General features: G+C 39.2%; 1 protein-coding gene across 4 annotated transcripts in view; it reads left to right on the top strand.

Moving 5' to 3' along the window:
* Nucleotides 1-19,107, top strand: part of LOC306984307 (rho GTPase-activating protein 26-like) — a gene marked incomplete at its 5' end in the record, with an annotated part of 106,506 nt that overhangs the window by 66,133 nt on the left and 21,266 nt on the right. For 2 of the 4 annotated variants that reach the window (XM_079585535.1, XM_079585533.1), the window contains 4 exons: nucleotides 2,321-2,426; nucleotides 3,648-3,807; nucleotides 9,420-9,570; nucleotides 13,603-13,753. In XM_079585535.1, the coding sequence (XP_079441661.1) occupies nucleotides 2,321-2,426; nucleotides 3,648-3,807; nucleotides 9,420-9,570; nucleotides 13,603-13,753 (568 nt within the window). Of the gene's footprint in view, nucleotides 1-2,320; nucleotides 2,427-3,647; nucleotides 3,808-9,419; nucleotides 9,571-13,599; nucleotides 13,754-19,107 lie in introns of all 4 variants that reach the window. The other 2 variants (XM_079585534.1, XM_079585532.1) reach the window with 1 other exon arrangement.

The following is a 19,107-nucleotide window of genomic DNA, read 5'->3' as shown; positions in this document are numbered from 1 at the left end:
GCGCGGCGGCTGTTGTCTGAGACCTCAAGGGATGTTGTCCCTCCTCCAGATCTTCTTTTTGGAGACCATAAACTTCCATTTTCCACACTGCAAAAAATAACTTATACTTTAGCTTCAAGCTCAAACTTTTACATTTTGTTAGATTTGTGCTTTATTTTCTTGATCAGTATTTTGTGTTTAAGATAATAAGACTTGTTTTCAGACATTATATTCTTGTCTTAAGCTTAAATGTACTACATTTAGTGAAGTTTATAAAAAAAAAAATACATAATTAAAAAAAAATATATATATATAACCCATTACTATTTTATAAATAAATAAAGCTGTGGCTAATTTCGTATAAAGCAAAGGTTGAGCTACAGAAATATAGCTTCCCCTTCCCTTGTCAGCCTCTGTTTTACCTCTCTCTCACTTTATATTTTTACTGGGGATTATTAGTATACCATGGCAGCCAGACATATTAATATTTGAGTGATCTTCAGTCAGACATTTCACACTTCAGCTTCCAACTTCATTCTATTTGATCTTTGCGTAAAACAACCATTTGCTAAAATGATCCGAATTATTTTGTAAAATATTAAAATGGTTAATTAATTACCAGCATTTTTTGTAACCACTAGGGGGAAATTATTATAAATATATTAAATATTAAAGAAATATTAAAGTTTCATAGAAATATTCTATGAAAAGAATATTTCATTTAATTTTGCAAGTAAATTTATCTAGCTATAAGGATGTTTGAATATTTTGTTCAGGAAAACAAGACAACAAAACCTGATTAACAAGATGACCCCCCCCCCCCCCACACACACACACACACACACACACACACACACACACATACACACATTTGTAACTCATGCTGTCTTCATTTGATCTCGTTTTGTTCTCTATCATTGTTTCCATTTTTGTTTCTGATTGTCTGTCTTTCTCTCTGCTTTTTTTCCCACCCCTTCAGGGTGACGTTAGGCCCTTGTCCTCATATGAACTGGGTTTTTTTTCTCCGGAGTGCTCCACCCCTCCCTTTCTGCCTTTCATATTCTCTGTTTTTTCCACCCCTCCCCTCGTTCATTCCTGTCTATGCGAGCCGTTTATGTGATAAAGAGCAAGGTACCATCTGGAGTTTGCCCCTCATCAGAGAGAGAGAGAGAGAGAGAGAGATGAGAATATGGGAGTGAGAGACGATGTGAATGTGTGTGTAACTGGAGAAGAGTAAATCTAGAGAAACAAGAAAGTGTGAACATGTTTGTGTACAGTCTAGTGGTTCAGTTTCTGTTCAACACAATGAAATACATGTCTGGTCTGGTTATGTGCTATCTTTATAAAACTGGGACTTGCAGTTTAATATTTGCAGGAGATCATTTTCTGTATCTCCATTTTGTGTCTAAAAAAAAAGTTTGCTAAAATGATTAAAATAATTTCTTAAATGATTAACTAATTAAAAGCGTTTTTAACTAATGGGGAAGGAAGAAATAATTCGATATTTTTTTATGCTTTATTTTCAACAAATAGCAGTACAAGGGTAACTTTTATATACACCAGAAGAACATATCATGCTTAACAATACAATATCAATTACAAAAGAAAATAAAGAAAAGTCGGGAAAAACAAACAAAATAAATATAGATATACGGTATAAAATATTATCCGAAAGTTCTGAAAACACATTAATAATTGCTTTTTTATACTATTTTATCAATAGATAAAGCGGCGTTGTTTGTTCAAATCCAAGTTGCAGCATTTTTTTTTTTTTAAAGCAATGAATGTGAGGCTACAGAAATATAATAATCCACAATATATTTTTCTCCCTTGTTATGTCATCTATATACTCTTGTTACTGGGGATTATTAGGATATCAAGGCAGCCGGTTAGATTACTCTAATATTTCAGTGACCTTTAAGAGCCGCGTCTGGTGGCTTATCCTTGCCCTTAAACACTGCTGCAGCCGTCACATGCACTAGGTGGCACAGTTTCTGTGCTTTTACATCCAGACACACACACACACACACACACACACACACACACACACACACACACACACACACACACACACACACACACACACGTGAGCATTAATATCACTTTAATTGGAATAATGTGTCTGTGTCAGTGGGGAACGGGATCTTTTGTTCAGTTTTACAACAGCAGCAACTGATGCAAATTTCCAGCCCTGAAATCTGTGAATGTTGAAGTACACATCAAGACTGTAGTTAAATACAGCAGCACAACGCCTACAATTCATGCGGAACAAAAAGGAAATGTGCTTGTTTTCCTTTGCAACCCCTCACTCTCTCGCTTCCTCTTTTGTCGGTCTTCCTAGAACTGGACAATCCCGAGGCGAGGGTGGCAGAGATCCACTCCATAGTGCACCGTCTCCCCGAGAAGAACCGCCAGATGCTGGAACTTCTCATGAAACACTTGGCCAAGTGAGTTTTGGGGTTGACGCCCCTTTTTAATGCGGTGTTACAAATCCAGCAGAGCCAAAGACCTTAGAGGATTGCCTTTGTAAGAACCGCAAGCATGCTGATGGCAATAAAGGCCTCAACTTCCCCTTTGTGTTTGTCCAGCTGAAAAGAGCGGCTTGTTTTCCTCCACCTGTCTCCTTCCCTCCTGTACCCGGCTCCGCTTTCTTTTGTGCGAGTCTAATTTGACACCCTGACTGCCGAGCTCTGCAGAGCCGTTTCTCACTCACGCTGGCAGATTTTGGAGTTTTACGGAAAACTTCTAAGCGAAAAACCTTTTTAAAAGATCAGATTCATAATCCGTAGGAATTTTGGGATGTAGAATTTGAATATACCCAATTGATTTATTTGCATAGCCTTTATTCGATGGAATCGCTGGGATTGAATGCTGTCCTCGTCGGTTGGAAATGATCTTGTCATGTAGGAATTTTAATAAATCTCTTCACCTGAGAAAACCAGTGAACACAATAGCCAGTGTGCATAGGATTCATTTGGATTTAAAAAAAAAAAAAAAAATTTATCTTGGGTTCTGTTTACACTAAATCATTACAGACTGTTGAGTTTGCTCATCAGAATCACACACACACACACACACACACGCACACATGCACGCACACACGCACGCACGCGTGCACACACACACACACACACACGGTTTCGCTATCTTTGTGGGGACTCTATGGGGGTAATGGTTTTTATACTGTACAAACTGTATCTTCTATCCCCTTACACTAACACTACCCCTAATCTACCCATCACACACAACTTTCTGAATTTTTACATAAAAAAAAAAACATAATTTAGTTAATACATTTTCCTCGTCGGGACCGCTGGCTGATCCTATGTTTTACTATCCTTGTGGGGACATTTGGTACAATGCAATATAAACCTGTGTACACACACACACACACACACACACACACACACACACACACACACACACACACACACACACACACACACACACACACACACACACACACACACACACACACACACACACACACACATATTGTTATATCATGAAATAACTTTTAAAAATAATGTTTATTATTTCCATAATACATTTTTGTTGATTTTATTTAGCCCTATTTTTGTTAGACTGTAAATAAAGCTAAATATAGAGAAAAGCACTAAACTACACTAAGGACTAAATGAGTGAATGAGATGTTACTCTCTCCACAGAGTGGCCAGTCACCACCAGCAGAATCTGATGACGGTCGCTAACCTCGGCGTAGTGTTCGGCCCTACACTTCTGAGGCCTCAGGAAGAGACCGTCGCAGCGATCATGGACATCAAGTTCCAGAACATTGTGGTAGAGATCCTGATCGAGAACCATGAACGGGTATGTTCTTTATTCCCAGCTAACAATGTTGAGTTCCCGGAGCGTTCTGGAAACGTTCGTTTCTGGTTCCCAGAACAGATAGAACCCAGATTTTAAGTTTCTTCAGCACCAAATAACAACTTCAACACAATAGGGTTTTCAAAATATGAAATTTATTCACAGACATTAAAAATGAATAAACTATTATTTCTGAAAGCTTTGTTTCCACCACAGAATAATTGTGACTTTTTGTCTCACAATTGCGAGTTTATATTTTGCATTTCTGACTTTATTTCTCGGAATTGCATGATTTAAAGTCGCAATTGAGTGTTATAAACTCGCAAGAAACTCGCAGTTATAAACTCGCAAGAAATACAATTTCTGAAAATGTTGACTTTATAACACGCAATTGCGAGTTTATATTTTGCAATCCTGACATCTTTTCTCAGAGTTGAGTTATAAAAGTCCAATTCTAAAGGGAAAAAAACTCAGGGCAAATTACTTTTTTCCTCAGAATTGCGAAGAATCTCCCAATTGCGTGTTATAAAGTCAAAAATTGCGAGATATAAACATGCATTTCTGAGAAAAAAAAGTCTGAATTGTGAGTTTATATCTCACAATTCTGACTTTATAACACACAATTGCGACATTATATTACGCAATTCTAAGATAAAAAGTCAGAATTGCAAGATGTAAACTCGCAATTGTGAGGAAAAAAGTCAGAATTGGGAGATAAAAAGTTGTTACGTTTCTTTCTGAAGCGGAAACAAGCTTCCATAATTATTTTACTTCAAATATGATAACATTACATCATTTCTTACAACTGAATTGAGCAGTTTAGCTGGACATACTACTTTTTTTTTGGTCAGTAAACATAATGTTCTCTTCAATTAGACGTGTCAAATCTCAATTTATTATTGTATGTATGTTAATTATAAGTAATTATTCAATAAAGAGATTGATTCACATGTTAGTCCACTCAGTCAGTAAAACGAAATGACCGTTCATTTTTAAATTACTCAAGTTGGCGTGGCTTTCTGTGAAAGACAAACGGCTTAATATTTTTAGCTATGAAATTGTATTTATCTGATCATTATAATGCGATATGTAATTCTGCAAAATATAGTTTATGGTTATGAAAAATTACACATTTCAGCATTAGAATAATCTCTGTATTAGTCATCGCACAAGTTTACATAGTTATGAAAATAAAACATAAATAACCTGCAAGGAACCTTCTGGAACCAGAATAGCCAGTCATATACTATGAAACTTGGGTTGAGCTTGTTTTTTTTCTTCTGAACCTTTGGTGATGATCCGCACAGCTAATGATTTAAATGGCTCATTAGATTGTTTTTATCAATTTGTCACCGTATTCAACCCATATGTGTGAAAGAAGGATGTAATTCCTCTATTAAAAGAGGCGACACTGATTCAGCAGCGAGACACTCTTTAAGGGACACACTCAGACCATGTTTGCAGTAACAGGTAACTTCAAAGCCAACAGGAGCTTAAGGGTAAATCAGCTTAGAGTAGTCGCCATGGCAACATGCAAATCGGCTCATGGCTGATTCCTCAAGCTGACCCCACAGTCACATGACAGAGAGCCACTCCCCCTGCCCGAAGGGGTGAAGTGGCCTGGGTAAGTTTTAAGATCAAGGCTGTCACCACGTCCTGTGCATTTAACCTTCCCATGTCTCGTCCCCGTAAACACACGGCACGTGCTTTATGTGACTCTGTGAATGAGGTTGACCTGTAATGAATCCTTCAAGCATTGTAGGCTACCTATCCTATATCTGTCAGCATATATACACAGTTATGTACAGCAGGAAACAAACAGTAAACTGTAACATAAACCTGATCCTCAAAAAGCGTTTCATTTACAAACACGCAATAGACTCTTTGCATAAAACCTTGTGACCATTAATTTTGTGTCTCAAGAGAAAGGGGTTTTTCTCAGTATTCTTAATAGCATAGTTCACCAAACTAATTATATTGTGGCATCTTTTACTCAATCTTATGTTGTTCCACAGTCATTTGACCCCCTCATATGACATATTACAGAATGCCCAAACTGTTCTTTTTCCTTGAATACATTCACTGAGGCCAGTATAAAATGTAAAATCCCTCTGTCTATTTTATTAAAGCATTTTATTGGTTAATTTGTTCGATTAAAACACACATTTAGTCATTTAGTGTGCCTAAAGGGATAGTTCACGGTAACACCATGTCCTAACCAGACACAACGCCGCGACATGTGATAAAAAATAATCTTTTTCATGTTAATCGGAGTTTTTGTCCCGGCTAGCCGCGATGTCGACACGAGATTATTCTATTTTAGAAACGGTTTCTATTTTTCTGTGACGTCGTGGCTAAAACAACACCACAAAGCGTTTCTCCAAACTCAGGTCACTGTTCTCAAAACAGTTAACACAGTAATCTGAACACTTCGTCATTTTCCTAAACATGTTGTACATTTTCCTTAATTTCATGCACATTACAAATCTCATACATCACACTGTGCATTCAATTCTCAAATGTTGTCACAGTAGTTCATACAGCCAACCAAATTGTAATATATCAGGAAAAAACAATTGCAGCTTTTTAAAATTGGTTTTACGAAAATCACAATCATTTGTGCACCATTTTCCCGAACACAACAAACACAACTCTGTTATTTGTTACATTCTCAGTTGTACTTGGAATGTTCTCAATTGACCGTTCGCAAAGACTCGCCCCCCTTAGTTACTGTCGCTATGTCCGACAAGCTCTCACACACACATCATGTTCTCACGCAGTGAAAAACACATCACAGAGCAGAGAGGAGACTGACAACGTGCTGACAGACACGACAGACTAGGTTACTTTTCAGTTACTTTTGATATTAAACATATTAAACAAAGTCTCACCTTTTAAATTTGGTTATTTTTTAAAAGAAATTTAAACAATAAATACTGTGTGGTATAAATGAACTACAAGGAAGAGATGATCTGTTCACGAGCAGCTTTAACTGAGGCTCTACAGCGATCTCTCAGACACATTAAAGAGCCACAAAACGGTATTTATTGTTTACATTTATTTTTAAAAATAACCAAATTTGAAAGGTGAGACTTTATTTAATATGTTTAATATCAAAAGTAACCGAAAAGTAACCTGGTCTGTCCTGTCTGTCAGTGTGTTGTCAGTGTCCTCTCTGCTCTGCGATTTATTTATCTCTGTGTGAGAACATGGTGTGTGTGTGAGAGCGGTGTAGTTTGTCGAACATAGCGACAGTAACTAAGGGGGGCAGGTCTTTGCGAATGGTCAATTAGCCCCAAATAAATATCTGCTGAGTTATAGTAATAGACACAACACAGGAAATGCAAATTTCCTAATTGTTTACATAGCTATCTCAATTACGAAAACTATAAAAAAAAAAAAAAAAAAGAAGAATGGGAAAAGGAGGAGGCTCTATTTGCAATGACCCAAGGAGGCCGCGTTTCCACCGAAATTACCCGGAACAATTTGTTTGGGGAACTTTTTGCCCCCCAGACCTGTTGCTGTCTGCGTTTCCATCGCGGTCTAAAGTACTGTGAAGATCAGGAAAATAGTCTGGTGACGTAGGACTACTCTCTACTTTACAGTTCCCGCTGGATTTCATTCTCTGAATTTAAGCTTAATAAAGCCTGAACCTTGTCGTCGGCCCATCGGTCATATTTTTTAAACTCCATTGTTAATTCGAATAGCAAACAACTCTTATTGCACGCACCGCAACTGACTTCTAAAACCACCCTGGAAAGTTCCAGAACTTTGAAAAAGTACTACCCCGTGAGCAGGGACTTTCTGAGGGGGACATTTTTAACCAGAACTTCATTTAGAACTTTGGAAAGTTCCTGCGGTGGAAGGTTTTGGAGAGGATAGAGAAAGGGTAATATGAGAGGGAGAGGAACTGTGGAAGAGGTAGAAAGAGATGAGGGGAAAGGAATAGATGGTATTGGAAGACGAGATGGAGCAAGAAGAGTTGAGGATGTAGGAAGAGGAAGAAGGGATGGTAGAGTAGAAGGCAATGGTATTAGTAGAAGGAGCAAGAGAATAAAATATAAGAAGACATGGACAGAGGAGAAGGGGAGAGTAAGGTGTAAGGGGAGGGAGGAGAGGTAGAAGGATAGGATACAGACAGGTTTCAAATTAAATCAGAGCCAACCTTGATATAAATTATGGTTTGGGCTTCCTTCACCAAACCAAGCATTCGATCTACGTCAGAGCGTCCACGAGTGGTTTGAGCATCACACACATGTCAGGAAGGTGTTCCTTCCAGCATATTCTCCTCTTGGAGATGGAAAGAATGTGTTTGCAACCCTTTAACCAAGTAAGTCTTCAAGCGATGGAAGAGCCCTTTGGAGAAGTTGAGGCACAAGGATGGATCCATCCAGCATTCACAGTTTTTTTTTCCCACGATGCATGACTCGTGAAAATATATGCTGTGATGTTGATGAAATTAATGAATAGCATATTTCAACTGCTCATGGTATGATCCATTTTAGTGATGGCCAAATGGCACATTAAACTCAGTCAGATCTATAAAAATGTATATTCATATTTACAAGTTATTATATACATAATCATGATGATACATTAAACTCCCCGTCATTCTCTCCTTGATAACGCAAATATTTCTACCCGTTTTTGCTCGTGTGAATGTCAGTCTCTGCTTTTCCACTACATACTAAAGCCGCTTGTGTGTATAACGCGCCGGCTTACTTTCAGCTAGTAAAATACTTCTTTGGTTTTGATTGGTTTGGGCTTTCTACAGCAAATTAAACTGCTCAGCATACAGCCTGCCTCAGATTGTGTTTAGACAATGCCAAATAGTAAAAAACATAATAACACGATCAGTGCCTAAATTCTGATTGGGTGGAAAATTCAGACATTTGGTTGGGCTCAGCCCACCCCCTGCCTATGCCTAGATCCGGCCCCAATTTACAATAATTATTTAGTTTGAAGTCACCATTGTTATCAGAATTATTTTAAGTTGGGAACTTCAGCCTTTTGCAATTATAATTAAGTCTCTTCCACCTAACGCAGCCAACATAGGAGAATAAAATAAGATTATTGGCTGAGTTTAACTCGACTTGCAATCCCTGCTTAAAATTACAGTGTTGAATAACTGTCAAAATGTTCTATTTTAGATTTCTCTTTGCAAATGGAGCCTTGACACTAGTTTAGAATACACAACTCCAAAATCACAGTAATTCCATAGTCAGTATCTCAATTAATTTTTGAATGCTTCACAAACAAGTGGTACATTTTCTCTGTTTCTTCTCTCTTAGAACTAATCTCACACACAAAAAAAAAATGTCTCAAATGTTAGCATATTTTCAATTGTTAATACAATATACAAGATTGCAAAGTATTATTTTTACTAAACATAATATATATACATTTCATTTATATAACATTTTCATCCACAGTTATTGCCTTTCTTTCTTAATGTCATTACTAGCAAACTTTTCAATTGCATAAAGCTATAAGGTATATTCTCCCAGGATCAGTAGCAGCATTTCAGTCTGTTCTATTTTTGTGCAGACACTCATCCCATCATTGTGGCTCTCTGACATCTTTATGCTGATTTGAATTTCCTCTCGGCTCTGCAGATTTTCAAAGACATGCCAGTGTCTGGAGGAGGGCAGGGCAACACCCAGCTCAACCTGCCCAGGCGGAGAAGTGCAGACGGCAAGGCCCCGTCCTGCAGTGAGAGACCCCTCACGCTTTTCCCCACACCCACATTCTCAGAGAAAGACAAAGGTACACCAGCAAGTGCTTTCTTTAAAATCTTTAAAATAATAGTTCTTTGGAACTAAAAATAATGCTAGAATGCATGACTCTGTACATGACCTTCATGACTAGCCAGTTCTATTTCAACCCGGTCAACACGTCTCCATATGGGTCAGCCTTGCTAGAGGGCAAGCTGTCAGGAGATCGTATTTCAAATTAAACACGCTCCACCTGCGCAAAGTTAGGGCTGTCAAATTAAAATGAGAATTTTGAATATTATTTCAAAAACATTAAAACCCAACAACGACACTTACATCATCATCATCATCATCACATATCGTGCACCACTGATAAGGCTGATCTGGATAAAGATACCTCCCAGGACTCAGATCCAGCACTTCTTGATCCATCAGATAAAGCTGTGATTTTTAGGGCAGCAGAGCGAGCTCAAGTGCCGGTTTTGGCAGTACCAATGACATCTGTTTTTGTTAGAGGCTCCCATCTTCAGACATCCGAAGGGCCAAAGAGCTAGTCTTTTGATGCCCGTTTTGATAGGGAGAAACAAGGCTGCTTTGTGGTCCCACCTAACCTCAAATGACGATACCTAACCAGTCCTGAATCTTCATGAAGTAAGACTCTGCCTGGGTAACATCAACCCCAGGAAGGCATCTGGTTCACACGGACTACTGGGCCGGGTGCTAGAGGACTGTGTGGCCGAGCTGGCAGAGGTCTTCACTACCATCTTCAACCTATCACTGTCCAGGTCATGGGTCCCAGCATGTTTTAAGGCAGCCACAATCATTCCTATCCCCAAACAAGCCAATGCCACATGCCTGAATGATTATAGGTCTGTGGCACTGACATCTATCCCTGCAAAGTGCCTGAAGCGGCTGGTTATGAAACACTTAAAAAAGGCCCTACCACCTGCTTTGGACCAGTACCAGTTTGCATACAAGGAGAACAGATCAACAGAGGATGCCATTGCCCCTCACATATTTGTGGAACATCTGGAGCACAAAAACACCTATAGACGGCTGCTTTTCTTCGACTTTAGTTCAGCTTTTAATACACTATGGCCAAATACACTCCTGCTGAAACTGTGTAACCTTGGACTGAACAAGTCACTATGCAACTGGATATTGGACATTTTAACCAACCGCTCTCAATGTGTGAAAATAGGCGAGCACGTTTCTAACACCATATCCATCAATACTGGTGCCCCTCAGGGTTGCGTGCTCAGTCCACTACTCTACATGCTTTACACCCATGACTGTTCTGCCTCCTTCCCCACTAATTACATCATTAAATTTGCTTACGACACAACATGCTCGGCCTCATAACAAACAACGAGACGGCATACAAGGAGGAGATTGAACTACTGGCAGAGTCGTGTAAAAAGCATAACCTGGTACTTAACATCAAAAAGACGAAAGAAATCATAGTTGACTTTTGTAAACCCAACCACCTTGGTCACTCACCCCTTAACATTAATGGGGAGGCAGTTGAGAGGGTCAACAACTTTACTTTTCTTGGTCTCACTGTGTCGGAGGATCTGTCCTGGGGCAGTAACATCACTTCAGCTGTAGGGAAGGCCCAGCAGCGGCTCTTTTACCTGAGGAAGCAACTCAGGTAAAAGGTTTACAACTGTGCAATTCAAAGTGTGCTGACTTGTGGGCTGTTAGTGTGGTTTTCTAGCTGCACTATAGCTGAACAGCAGTTGATTCAGAGGGCGGTGAAAACTGCAGGCAAAATCATCGGGACTGTCCTCCCGGAGATCTCATCTGTGTACACTTCCCGCTGTCTTTGTAGGACACCCAAAATCACGAGAAACCGATTCCATCCAGCACACGGCTTGTTCCACCTGCAACAATCGGGCAGGAGGTACAGGTCTCTTCAAGCCAGAACCACCAGAGTGGCCAACAGCCTCTACCCCAGGCAGTTAGACTGCCGAATAAGCACCATTCCCTTCTCCCCCCTCCACTCACTTAATCTACTCACTTAATATTATCCAACAATTGCAAAAACTGTGAACTTGACTTTGCATTGACACACAATAGTACTCATTTTCCTGGTTACTAGTGACTCTTTGCCTCATATACCCTTTTCATTGTTGATTACGTCACTTTGCCCGGTTATTGTAGCTATTGTAGATCTCACTTAATCCGTCTTTTATGCATACTATCCAACAATTGCAATAACTGTGAACTGGACTTTGCATTGCTGCAGCACACACAACTATACACAATTATACACTAGTGATTCTTCGCCTCATATAACATTTTCCTTGATGTTTGTCGCTTTGCCCTGTTTACAAAATACGCAATTGTTGATCTCTTGCACTTCATTAAATTGCACTTGATGCTCTAATGTAATCTCGTTGTATCATTGCAATGACAATAAATAATTTATTATTATTATTATTATTCCTGGAAGGCACCACTAGCGCTAATGCCTTACCCAAAACACAGTTAGTTAATATGTCGGGCCGGATAGCTGTGGCCTTGCCACAGTGCCTCTGGTGGGACCAACATTTGGTATGTTGGCTGGAGCAACAGCATGAGCAGATAGAGACAAAATCATCCAGACAAGCGCAGCAGGGCTGTGGATGTTCAGCTGTGTAAAGCTTATCAGGCATCAGCTTTAGCGGCAAGGCTTTCTGGTCTTGTTTAAAGTTTACAGTCCATGGCTTCAGTGGTCCAACCACGCCGCCAGGTTTGGTTATCAGAAGCAAATGTTTATGACCAGGATTGTGCAACAGTGGTAGCTGCCCCAGTTGTACCAAGGGAGGTTTTTGGCTCATCATCAGGAGCAGCCCTGGAACAGACACGGAAAGCAAGGGAGTTAACTTATGCAGTGCGACTGATGAGGCAAATGGGACTGTTTTTGGCAACAGGAGGCTTGGGTCGTTCAACCTCATCTGGCCAAGACTGGGGAGGTTCACAGCGTACTTTGACCAAGAGTTCCTTGGCAAACCAGAGGAAGGGCAATCGCCACTCAGCAGCAGCCAACAAAGCAGCTAGAAATGCGACTGTTAGGATCCCTGGGTACTCAATACCCTAAGATCAGGATACAGGCTCCAGTTCAGAACCAAGCCTCCAGATTACCAGGGTATTGTTCCAAAAGTCTAAAAAGGAAATGCAGAGTGCAAATCCCTCTCGACAGAGGTCTCAACACTATTGCGGAAAAGAGCAATAACACTCCTGCCCTCAGAGTCAGTAGGGCAGGGGTTTTATTCGGCCTACTTTCTAATTTCAAAGAAGGATGGAGACTGGCGTTCCATCTTTCATCTGAAACGGTTCAATTGGTCTTTAAAACGTCTACCTTTTCGAATGTTGAACCTGTCAACCCTCTTCACAAGCATAAGACAAGGGGGACTGGTATATTACAGCAATTTAACATTTGTTAATATTAGTTAATAATAGGTTAATGTTAGTTCATTGCATTAACTAATGTTAACAGATAAAATGCTTTAGTAAATGTTGAGATTAACATTAACTAAGATGAACACATGCTGTAGAATTATTGTTCATGTTAACTAGTGTAGTTAGCTAATGTTAACAAATGAAACCTTAATTGTAAAAAGGAAATCCCAAAGATTGTTTTGCGTTCTCCCAGTAGGTTGTTTACATGCAAACAGTTTTACGTTGCTAAGCTCTGTGCATCAGGTCAGCGGGAGAAGGAAATTCAGTTTGAGGTCTATAAATTGTTGTGCTATAAATGACAATGGAATCAATTATTGAAATAGTTTCGGGTTTCAAGTTGGCACACCTACGGTATGACCAGACACCGCCCTGTTCGCAATTACTAAAAAATGCTGCCAACCCCTTCTGGGCATGTGACGAGTTAACTGGTCCACCATTAGATTCCATTTAGTTATTGTTTAAAGACAGGAGTCACTAGAAGTGTAATTTGAATTGCTTATTGAAATACAAACCACCATTAAAAAAAATGCAAACCATTAGATCCCACCAGGCCATGTTTTAGCCACAGGCTGGAGTAATCATATTAGCATACCATTAACTCTTCATTAGGATAACAACGTGTTTGCTTTTCCATCAGCAGTGGAGAAGAGGAACAGTGTGGTTGTAAACTCCAGTGCAGACTCGGTAAACTGCAACAGCACACACAACTGGACTCGACTCAACAGCCTGCCCACTGGAGATGGAGATCATGATGGACCTCAACTGGCCAAACCGAGTCAGCCTAATTCACTGTAAGTGTACAGTACATGCTTTAAAGCAATAGTGTTTTAAAATACTGTCTCCCATTCTCCTGGTTGCCTCTATTTATTTGAGCATCCCAGCCAGCCCAACACAACAACATTGGCCGAACCAATGTCATGAGTTTGTTCAACCAACAGCAGGAAGGGGGAGTGTTCAAGAAACTTACTTAAAAACCATCGTTTTCAATCATCAAACCAAGCAGCTTATTGTTGGTCACTGCTTGTGACAAACTTGAAAGTCTGTGTGTGGAACTTTTTCGCCCTCACGCAAAACTCCAGATCATGCAGATTCCTATTGGAATGACTGGATTTTGATAAACTAATTCATAATTGGTTTTCAGATGGTTTTGCCCGTGTATACTAAAAGAATATGCAATTTCTCCACACACAAACACATTCTGTTTATCATCATCATTATTCCAATATCAAGGGCAATTGACCGTTCGCAAAAGCCACGCCCCTTAGTTATTGTTACTACGCCCGTCAAACAATTGAGAACCAGACACATGGCTGGGTTGAGCTCCATAGGCTACATTAAGTGATTGGTTTTGGAGTAATGCAGCAGACATATCCTCCAGGGCACGACAGAAAGTATAGACAGAATAGCGCACGGGAGAACATGCACAAAACAGTTTTGTAAAATTATATATCAATACTTTTTATTTGATCATATATCATTTTACAAAACTGTTTTGCGCATGTGCTCCCGCGCGCGCTATTTCAGTCACAACACTGCAATCAGCGGACGCGCTGAAACCATTACTCTCGATGCGGTTCTCTTCATTCATAACTCGTAGCCGACTGACTGAGAAGGATATATTTGTGTAAATAGTTGTGCAACTGCGCAAACTTTGTTTTGAAGTTTAATGTTTGAGTTCCAGAGGAATTTGTGACTGTGTACCTGTTCAACCACATCAAAGTTTCGTAATTAGTAAGTCCGTGCTTTTTCTCTTTTTTTTCTCTTGTTTGCTGACTGATGAGGGGGCCGCAGTGCCGTAGTGAAACGGTGTTTGTACATGTAGCCTATTTTTTTATAATAGTTGAAAGCAATCATAAAATACAGCAAGTTTTAAGCTTGTGCAGACCTCACTGCCATAGGCGCATCATTGCACTATCTTGCTGAAATCGGAATGTTTGACGGAGGTCCTTCTCCTTAGTTACAGTTGCTGAGCTAGGATTGGACGAGAACCGTTCGAGGGCGGGGTTTTGCGAACGGTCAATTATTGACAATAATGATTTTTGTCATAATATTGCAGTCCTACCTTAGCCTGGCTAACGCCAGACCCAATTCTCGTTGAGACTTGGGTCTGGGAACCACATGTTCATTTTCTCGTATTTGAGGCGTGGTTTACGAATGCGCCGGCGCCGTTTATTGGGTGCTATTATCAAATGCGCCTGTACGTAGCTCATAGCCAATCGTTTCCATTATACCAGATGACGTATGTAGAGAAATGGTTTAACGCCAAACGCTGCTCTTTTTTCTAAATAAAATTGCGATCTAAACTACTTAGAACAATATCTAAGGCTGCATCAAAAGGTAGCTTCGCGTCTGCTGCCATGTTGACTTGATAGATATAAACAAACTGCTTAGTTGTGTCGCAAAGATGTCGTCATCGTCTTGCTGCTCCCTCCCCGTTCTGTGATTGGTTCCCTAAACGAGGCGAAAATCAGGTCCATGGTTTCCAGACTGCCTTTCAGCGAGAATAAAATCGCGCTGCAAAGGCAGTCTGGGGAAACCCAGGCTAGTCCTACCTTGTAATGAGTTTTTTTATTATAATTATTGATATACTTTATGTGGGATATTTAAAATGTAAAATCTCAACATTATGCAATTGCTGTGAAAATACATTTATGCCACATTTGAGCAGCATTGAACAGCCTATGTAAAGAAACATGCCATGACAGATGAGGCTTCTGTGCCATTTTGGCAATGCAAAAGCGAAATAGCTTTTGTTGAAGGCGTTTGTTGAATTTTATTGTTAACAGACAGTATTCTGATGGATTGAATGAATTAACTAAATTTTAATATTTTACATAAAAAAACAGCACAGAGGCATAAGGTAATTATATGTATAAAAAAATAACTTTACAAAGTAAAAAAGAAAATTACTTTTATGGGGCAAATATTGACCCTTAGGCTCTGTGTCCACCAAAGCGTTTTTTCACGTGGCTGGATTATTTTTTAAATTGTTTTCAATTGGAGCGCCGCGTTTTTAAAATGCCAGGAGGGTAACGAGGCGCTGAGTGTCTTTTATACGTTGAAGCACTCCGCATTTTTTACAGGTCACCGAGAGTTGAAGAATGTTCAACTTTTTTACCCAGCTGACCAATCATAGTGGAGATGGGGCGGGACAAATACTACACCGACCAACCGTCACATTCTGCTTGTACAACGTCAACAGATGACAACAACAAGCATAATAACGTAACGAAATAATTTAAAACTAGAGCCAGAGCAAATTTTTATATAGAAACAACACTGAAACAAACTATCTGTGAAATGAGATACTAGTAACACTACAGATATTCCATATCATAGCAAGCAAAGCATCTCAACTGGAAAAAAACAAAAAACCTGCGCTGCCAACAGCTAGGCGTTTTCAGCAGAGCGCCTTGCGTTTTCAGCTGCCTAAGTAAACGTGCTTTGGTGGACACGTGGCCTTAGTACAAAAGTTCATTTCTGACCCTGGTACATGTGATCACCTTAAGTCAGGGTTTCTTGCACCAAAAAGTTGTCAGAATCTAGTTTTACATGACCATTTTCTCTCTGACCCGTACTGCACCTTTAAGACTTATTTCTCTCTGACCCGTACTGCACCTTTAAAACTTCTTTATGTAAATGACACAACTTCTTCCCATATGCAATGAGGTGCAGCAAAAATGTCAATGTTCGAAGCATAATTGAGATGTATTTTCTAAGTAGATTTGCTGCAAGTTGCAGGCCGGACTTGAACCTTTGTTGCATACATAAGCACTGTAGCTCATGTCTAAAGCGTATGTGTTAACTGCTTTGCTGTTGGTTCAATATTAGAGCATATCTACAAAATAGATCAAACATAATAGATATTTTACCTTTTAGGTATTAACTTTGTAAAAAAAAAATCCTGTTTTCCATAATACATCCCCTTCAAAGCAAACATGTACCCTCTCACATGGGCTGCAGTAATGATTTCCCCTGTAACCTTTCCAATCTCCTACAGCCCTTTTCCGCTGTTCGCACTTTCTAAGGCTCACTGTTTGAAGTATGCATCTCACTGTCTCTGGTAGGCCATGGGTCGGTAATGGATTTTTGAACCACTATCTTGGGCCCATTTTGATAGCTCTTAGCTGTGCACAGCTATGGCATGAGATGAGGGTAGTTTTTTTAATGCTGCTTCTCTGCAGCATAAGCACATACGGAGCAGATGTTTACTTCCTTCCGAATGACAAGGACAAACATACAAAAAGTCCCCATGTTCTCAAGATCTTGATCTCAGCGAAACGCACTTATTGCTTTGCTTTTTTTGGAAACCTATTAGAAATATGAATGCAAGCAATTTTCTCAAAAAATGTACTGTGCTGAGGTCAGTTTCAACTTTAAAAAAAAAGTTTGTGTTGTTAGTGGTGTTTGATAAGGCAAGCATTTCCACATGCGTTGTACATACATACGTTGGATTTGAACAAATCATTAATTCTAAGTATTACATTTTGGTGTGTATCTTATAATGCACTGTTTGTGCAACAGATATGAATGATATCAAGTCAAGTCACCTTTATTCATATAGCACTTTATACAATACAGATTGTTTCAAAGCAGCTTTATAGTGATAACAGGGAAATTATGATGATTTCGGCTGTTGTTCAGCTGAAGTCAGTTCAGTGTTGATTCAGTTCCATTGTAAAGATCATCAATTATTAAAGCAGTTCTGCAAAAAAATTATGTCATTTTCCAGCTCAGTTCAGTTCTCACACAACAGCGTCAGTACAGTCAGATCAATAATATTATTGAATATTAAGTGTCCCCAGCTAAGCAAGCCAGAGGCGACAGTGGCAAGGAACCCAAACTCCATCGGGTGACAATGAAGAAAAAAAGCCTTGGGAGAAACCAGGCGCAGTCGGGGGATCAGTTATGATGTGACTATGATTCAGGCTGCATCACAAGTCAGAATTCAGATCAGGATCGGTAGCATTCAAATATTCATCCAAGTCCTTTAGCTTCAAAATCGATTTCTCAAATTACTGTGCCTTGTTGGGGAAAGTCAAGTCACCTTCATTTATATAGCGCTTTTAACAATGTAGATTGTTTCAAAGCAGCTTTACAGTGATGATAGGAAATTAAAGTAACAGCGATTGTTTTGGCTTTACAGCAGCTCTAGAATAAAGTTATTGTCCAGCTAAATTTAGATTTGATTGATTCACTTCCCGCCGCTCAGTGCCTGGTGTCTCGAGAACGCAAACCATGACATAAGTTCCAAGGTACAAGCCTTGAAAAATGTATAAAACAGAATTTTTTATCGCTTCCGCATAGCCACGTGAACTGGAATTATCCCGACAACGTTTTATCTGTACATAGGTAAAGAAGGAGGGTTTCAAGCCATAACTAGAGACCAGAATATCATATGACCAGAAACTCGTATTAAGAGTCTTGAGAACAGTGTCAAATAGATGGTATAAGGTTTTCTTATCAAAGCACTGAAATGGGTGTTCCACAAGGGTCAATATTGGGACCGCTTTTTTTACATTATATTATATATTATGTATTATAGATTAGATGTGGCATTAATATATTATTATAACACCAATGACATAAAACTAGTTATAAACTTAGGGGAAAAATGTTTACAATGTTCGTTCAATTAATTTAAATGAATCGGACTGAATGCAATGATTGGACGAACATATGTACATGTTTTAATATGTAGAGCACTTCTATTATTGATTGCTATCAGGATGTGAAGAGAGTTTCCAGAATAACAGTGTTTATTAAAAAAAATGCCTAACCTAACATTAAATGATTAGTTGTTTTTGTTGTTTTCACATATATTGTATTAATGTGGTGAATGTGGTTGTTGGCTGTTATATTTCTTAGTTTCTGCAAATCATCTATTATCTAGAAGCATATAGAGGGTATTGTCCCTGTCATATAAACAATAAAATAAAATAAATTAAATAGAGACATCATAGAGCAACCACCCAGAACATCCTAGCAACCACTACAGTAGCAATGCCCCAGAAACCACTCAGAACACCCTAGCAACATCATTAGCAAGTACAAGAACATAATAACAGTGCCCTTGCTACCATCATCTGTTTTAACTGTTTGAATTAGTATGTGGAATAGAACAATGATTTATCTCCATGTTTGC

This window comes from Phoxinus phoxinus (assembly GCF_949152265.1).
Source record: "Phoxinus phoxinus genome assembly, chromosome: 17".
Classification (NCBI taxonomy): domain Eukaryota; kingdom Metazoa; phylum Chordata; class Actinopteri; order Cypriniformes; family Leuciscidae; genus Phoxinus; species Phoxinus phoxinus.
The sequence above is the reverse complement of the archived record's forward strand: the minus strand, read 5'-3'. Positions and strand labels throughout refer to the sequence as shown.